The sequence below is a fragment of the Nuphar pumila genome, unplaced genomic scaffold, assembly GCF_984573655.1.
Source record: "Nuphar pumila unplaced genomic scaffold, dmNupPumi1.hap1.1 HAP1_SCAFFOLD_1970, whole genome shotgun sequence".
Classification (NCBI taxonomy): Eukaryota; Viridiplantae; Streptophyta; class Magnoliopsida; order Nymphaeales; family Nymphaeaceae; genus Nuphar; species Nuphar pumila.
The window spans coordinates 22,275-28,274 of record NW_028323807.1 but is presented as its reverse complement, the minus strand read 5'-3'; the positions used below and the strand labels follow the sequence as shown (position 1 = coordinate 28,274).

General features: G+C 49.9%; 1 protein-coding gene across 1 annotated transcript; it reads right to left on the bottom strand.

The window, feature by feature from the left end:
• Positions 1-547: 547 nt before the first annotated feature.
• LOC149808940 (COP9 signalosome complex subunit 4-like) lies at positions 548-3,394 on the bottom strand. Its single transcript, XM_089995082.1, has 5 exons — positions 3,149-3,394; positions 1,241-1,439; positions 1,121-1,158; positions 819-927; positions 548-681 (listed from the first exon to the last, which is right to left on the bottom strand). The coding sequence occupies exons 1-5, from the start codon at positions 3,392-3,394 to the stop codon at positions 548-550; spliced, it is 726 nt and encodes a 241-aa protein (XP_089851208.1).
• Between the last annotated feature and the right edge of the window lie 2,606 nt (positions 3,395-6,000).

The following is a 6,000-nucleotide window of genomic DNA, read 5'->3' as shown; positions in this document are numbered from 1 at the left end:
CGCCTGCATTCCGGCACGGCTATCAACACGAATGCACGGCAGGCACAAGCGGAGATGCTGCAACTTCTTGAATTTGTCAACGCCTCTTGGGGGGCCTATAAAATGGTCTGGAATATGATGCATGAGTAGTCACTCGGCACGTGGATCAATAGAAATTGTCTGTGGCGGCGCCGGCACATCACGCGCCGCACATGAGCAGTGGTTTGCAACCCACTTCTGCCCGCAAAAGGCAAACAGTTTCAGGCATCTGGATCCGTAAATCACACGGTCTGGTGCGACGCTTGCGCATGGGAGGTGATGGAATATCACTGCCCAAAGTCGCAGATATACATCATTACATCACATAGATAATGGCAGGATATAGACAACAAGTAACAAAGCCAGCACATTCGATGTGATACAGCTCATTGAACGTCAGCGGTCGGAACAAGCAAGCCTGTCATAAACGCACGGCTGCTGAAACGAGCTAAAACTTGAAGAGAACGCCGGTACATGATAGCATTGCCCCTACATAGGCCAATACATTGTTACAATCAGCACGTTGAAGTCATGGCAGAAGTTCTCCAAGTTGCGCAGAACTAGCCTCCGATGACATGAAAGCCCAGATATAAGGATTGCAGATGCTCGTCAGCACCACTTTCAGCTGGTAACTTATGTACACACTATCAAGCGCAGCCAACCCTGCAGAGAGTATTGCCAGACAGTGCTCATGCATCGACAACGGGCAATATAACCAAACAAATTGGCATGTTTCCAAGAGGCTGCGAGCACCATGGCGCGTTGGACGCACACCTTGATCAGATATTGCTCTGCACAACCTGCGTCCTCGTCCTCGAGGTAAAGCTGCGCAATCTTGATGTACCTTTGAAGCTTGCTGACGTCATCTACGTTGCGTGCCACTCGCTCCAGGTCTATGCCAGCCAGAACCTGCAGAGTGCAACAATAACATGCATCACGTCGTCCCCAACCACTGCCAAGTGATGAGTCCCTCAAGATTCCCCTCAATTCCTCAACGGTTCATGAAGATAGAGCAGGTTCCTCATTTCAGCAATTGCAAGGCGGCCAGGAAAGACGATGATGATACATCTGCGCTGTTTCACTGTTGTATGTGATGTTTCACCCATGCGCCGCTCAACTTTCTACAATGATAACGTATCTCTGCAAAACACAACCGCATCCACATAGGAGCAGAAACAATGATGACATGTCCCTCGATGCACGCTGCCTTTGCCAAACTCACCATGCAACAATGCAGTCGGCAGCGCTGTGAAGATGAGCCGCTCACGGGAGCATACCCTTGCAGCCTCAGAGTATTCCTCGTCACCCATGTGCAGCTCGGATAATTGCTCCCGCAGGCCAACCAGCTGCTCATCAAAGCTGACTTCCCGCGGCTGCATCTTCTCGAGCGTACTGCACTTACGATCACGCATTGCTGCCAGCTGTTCAAGCAATCAAAGAGTCGACTGCCACACCACGCACGTGAGCTAGAGCATTGCGCACACCAAGTCTGTCTCATGGACTTAACTTGCGTTCAGCCCCCGATGATCAGTGCTCACACGTGCTCTCCAGGCACAAGTGCCCTACTTGTGGTTGAATGTAAGCTCCAATTCCAGGACACACACAACACAATGTTGTAACGTGCCTACATGATTATGCATTTTATGCATTGACAAGCATCTCAAGGGGGAGTGCGTACAGTGAATATGCCAGTGCTGGGAGCAGAGGCGTTGCCTACTGATGAATTTGATAGGCAACACCCCCCTCGACAATATCTGGAGTTGGCACCTAATTCGGGGGAAAGCCAGATATGGTGCATCGCCGCACTCTGCAGTGCCATGGAAGTGGACGTGCATCGGTGAACAACCACGCAGTCTTGCACCATATCTGTCAAGTTTGCCCCTCTGTTCGGGCTCGTATTATCATGAGCGCCAGGAGTGGTAAACTGTTTGCCCTACAAAGCCGACTTCAAAATCAAACTTACGAGTTTGTGGATCCCTTACAGTATCACTGCAACGACTGCGATGAGCATTTGGGAGATGCTCACACAGGCTGTGTTCACTGTACTGTGGATTGTCCCATCTTGTGGCCTAAAATAGACCAATTTCTTGAAACGGTTGGAGGTCTTGGGTTACAAGGCGGGAATTTGGCAACTAAAATGGAATCTCTGTTGGGGGTTGATCTCCTGACAAAGATTCTGAGTGTGGGTTGCGACGATCTCCCAAAGGAATTGACGGGTTGTTTTTGGTCAGCTGTGGCTGATCTCCTTTCTTGCAGGGTACAAAGACGAAGACGAAGAAGATATGTCAGGTCAGGTTATGGTAAGTCAGGCTGGTCCAGGTACGCTTGCCTCAGGTGGTGGTAATGATAACACGAATTCCCAAGTAGTTCTTGGAGTTGCCAATGTCCATGTGGATGCGGTAGTGTTGTAAAAAGATACATCATCATCACAAGCACATCTGAGCCTTGAGAGAACTGATCACTGCTTTCCAGGCACTGCATGCAGATCATGGGCACATATTGATTCCACAACCGTCCACAATGTCTAGCCGACATATATGATAAGAGCTTGTGCAAAAGAAAACTCTGTAAGTCCTGAGGGGCGCGTACTATTTGGCCACTTGTTTGCGGCTCTCGGAAGGAAGCAAAGGCAGGTTTTGCACAAATATCTGCAGCATCTGCCTGCTGATAACCAAGGGCACCTTCTCCAACAACACTGCGCACGCATCCACCACGTCAGCCAGGCATGGCTGAGTGAATAAGCATACCAGTGCACCACTCGTGTGGCAAGTGACGATCTTGTCTAATATGCAAGGGCATCCGCTTCGCCACATGACCACGTGGCGAATACATATCTAGAACATTTGAAGTGCAGATGCGTCCATTGAGCATGTGGCAACAGTGCCCTTCCATGCCTCTTACACTAGCACTGTTCTCTGCCGCACCTCTAGACACTCATTTCTGCAGGGGTGGATGAACCAAAGAGCAGGCACGTCAATGCCCTTGCCACCAAAGACACTTTTGATGATTGAATCTTTCTTCTGGCTATCTCAGCTTATGGACACAAAGGACGTTTCGTGCTCCATCGTTCGTGAAGATGGTGCGCAGTCACCAATCGTGCGCATCCTCCACCAGAATGCTATCGTCACACCATCCCAAATGAATAAATGGCAAGAATTGTCAGTTCAAGAGTGCGAATTCCGAAGGGGCTGCTGCATCCACAGGTCTCGTCGCTATCATCATGGAACGCTGGAGTGTCCAGGGTCGCACTATGCTCCACAAAATGCTGTGCACTCATTGGGGTCAGCTTTTGTGACACGACTCTATGCAAGGCTTCTCTGTACAACTCCGTCTTCTGCTTTTGATCTGCGATCCCAGCAATTTCGTTGAAGTCCATGTTGCCCTGACACAGGCTCGCGTTTCAGAATAAAATTCACAGCCAATTCAATGCAGTATGGACCACGTTTGCCAATGTATGTAGTGTTCAGTGCAAGTTGACAGGCAATGCTATGGACTGGCAACCTCAATCGAACAAGAAAAAAAAGAAAAGGAAGCCTGTTTTGCTCAATGTGAGCATGTGAACTTCACATTTTATTTTGAAATGACCCTGCATGTTTCTCAACCTGGACACCAGACGCTCATTCCAAGCGCCTGTAGCTTCACCGCACAGCCTGTGCCACAGGCCACAGGGTTCTCCTCCTCCACCTATCTCGAGATAGCATGGGCCAAAATTTGATCAGCATCAAAGGCTTTGTCAAAGCGAGCTTGAAAGCCTGCGGCGCTCGCAGTGGTCTGAACGCATTCGCTACTCAGTACTCTTTCAACGGCAACCATTCATTCTTGTCTTCATCGGACCCCCTCCTTCTCTCGCTTGTTAATTTGTCGTTGCTTCTCAGCGTTGCAGCCAGCCATAGCGCAAACTAGTGTGCGTGTTTGGCTGCCCCTTCTTTAATTGCCTGACAGGTAGCATACGGTGTTACCTCGACCTTGTCTTCTGCCCCGCGATTCACGGGCCTCGCAACAACATCTGCACGAAACAGGACAACGCTTTTTTAACCATTATCATGGCCGAGATCGCACAGGTGCTTTCTTACGTCTGCTGATTGATGCGTGTAAGGATACACTCCCTGGACATGTACGTAAAGCTACGAAACGCGGTACCATCTTCCGTTGCAAGAGCCTTGCGGTGGGTGCACTCTTGCGACGCTTTCAACCTGTGCTCGGACCCGTCGCGCCTATGGGGTATGAAATGTCGTGGCATGGGGGTTTTTGGGCGTTGGGCGATCTTGGGCTTGACACGGTACCGTTTTGACGTCAATTAACAGTACTGGGTCGTACACGTCGATTCGTCGTCGTTGTTCTCGTAATTGCACACTACGGAGCCAAGACTTTTAGCATTCGTGGAGAGTGAACGTTACCAATTCTCGACGTTTGCAGTGGTTTGCTGCTGTGATACAGACCGCAGTGGTCGTATCTCTGCAGAAGAGCTACAAAGAGCGCTGGCTATGGGTGGCCTGCATTTCTCACTGGCATCGACATCCCAATGATCAGGTGCGTACGTTCACCATCATGTTGAATGCCTATATCCGAGGAGTGTAATTCTAAATAGGCTTTCACTCAACGAATTTGCAGTCAGCGCAGCCCAGCCCTCGCTGTTTCTGGCGTTTCTGGGTGACCACAGTGGTAGGTGTGCAGGTTATTCAACGTGGACAGGAGTGGCGCTGTGACCTTGCAAGAATTTGAGGGACTGGTGAGGTTCTTTGTTTGGACTGACGTTGGCTGTATTTTCCTGTTGGTCCTCCGTATGCACTGGTCTCTGACAACCTGATTGAGTGGGGTGCACATATTTATTTAGAAAGCAGAGAGACAGCTGAAAAAGCCACGAAGCATCATGACTTACTGTGATTTGCAGCGCGTCACAGTGCTAGTAAGTTGCAACGACTTGTGCATTGGGGGGCTATGCTAGTTGTGGCGATGGGGCATGTGGAGCAATGCTGGTGTTCGTGGCAGGTGCATGCGCCATCTTAGATCAGTGGCATGAAGGCATGCTTGCATCTGATTCCAGTATCCATATGCCTGGCTTGTCTGCCTGCTAATGACCTGCGGATACATGCAGCATCTCTTCCTGGTCCAAATGAATCAATCGTTCGCGGCCTTTGACCGGATCGGTCGGGGCAGCTCAGCCGAGAAGAGATCCAGTCGGCGTTGCAGCATGCAGGTGTGGTCTTCAAATTAGAACGACTTGAAATCAGCTTTCGGAATGCCGTTCTGCAGTTTCCTGCATGCACTCGCGGTATTTGATGCATTTTTTCACATCGTAATTGTGCTACCGATGGCACACGTCCCCAGTGCTGTGGAAGCACTGACGATGGAATCACACTGTAGCAGTTATCAGCCTAGAGCATCGGCAGCAGTGATGCGATAGGTCGTGGCTCATCTTGTTGGTTGTTTATGCATCTGCACTCCAAAGCGGCCGAGCTTTGGTCGACAATGAGCTTGGTACAGCTGGATTGACTTTCTTGATTCACAATCCTTTGGTCCCTGGCTTTGTGCCTGCTGTGGCACCTGAGATGACATCTGACCACTAAACATGTACGCAGGCTTCAACCTTGATCCGCATGCCTTTGGTGCTCTCTTCACAGCGTTTGACCCAGACCGTTCCAATAGCCTTGCGCTGGCTGAGTTCATCGCCATGACTATGTTTCTTCGCAGCGCCTCCTCAATGTTCCAGGCATTCGACTCTCAACGTGCCGGCCGGATCAACCTGGATTTCAACCAGTTCATCTATGCTGCATCTAATTGCAGGTAGAAACAAGCTGGAAATCATCTTTATTGTTGCTGTCAACGTCTGTCAAGCATGCACCCGACGCATGTTTTCTACGTAGACTAGGGGCGTTGAGTAGCCTGTTTGACTTGGAAATGGTAGAATGCTACTTCCACTTGTTTGCGCGTACTTTGTTAATTTGGGAATGATGAATGGATTGTTAGGTGCTTTGATATGTT

What these genes read in the sequence shown, in the direction of transcription:
- LOC149808940 (XM_089995082.1), bottom strand. Translation starts at nt 3,394, where the DNA reads ATGGACTTCAACGAAATTGCTGGGATCGCAGATCAAAAGCAGAAGACG. An exon ending in GAAAGTTGAGCGGCGCATGG is followed by an intron (nt 928 to 1,120) that starts GTGAAACATCAC and finishes TGCACTCTGCAG; the next exon opens with GTTCTGGCTGGCATAGACCT. An exon ending in CCTCGAGGACGAGGACGCAG is followed by an intron (nt 682 to 818) that starts GTTGTGCAGAGC and finishes TACTCTCTGCAG; the next exon opens with GGTTGGCTGCGCTTGATAGT.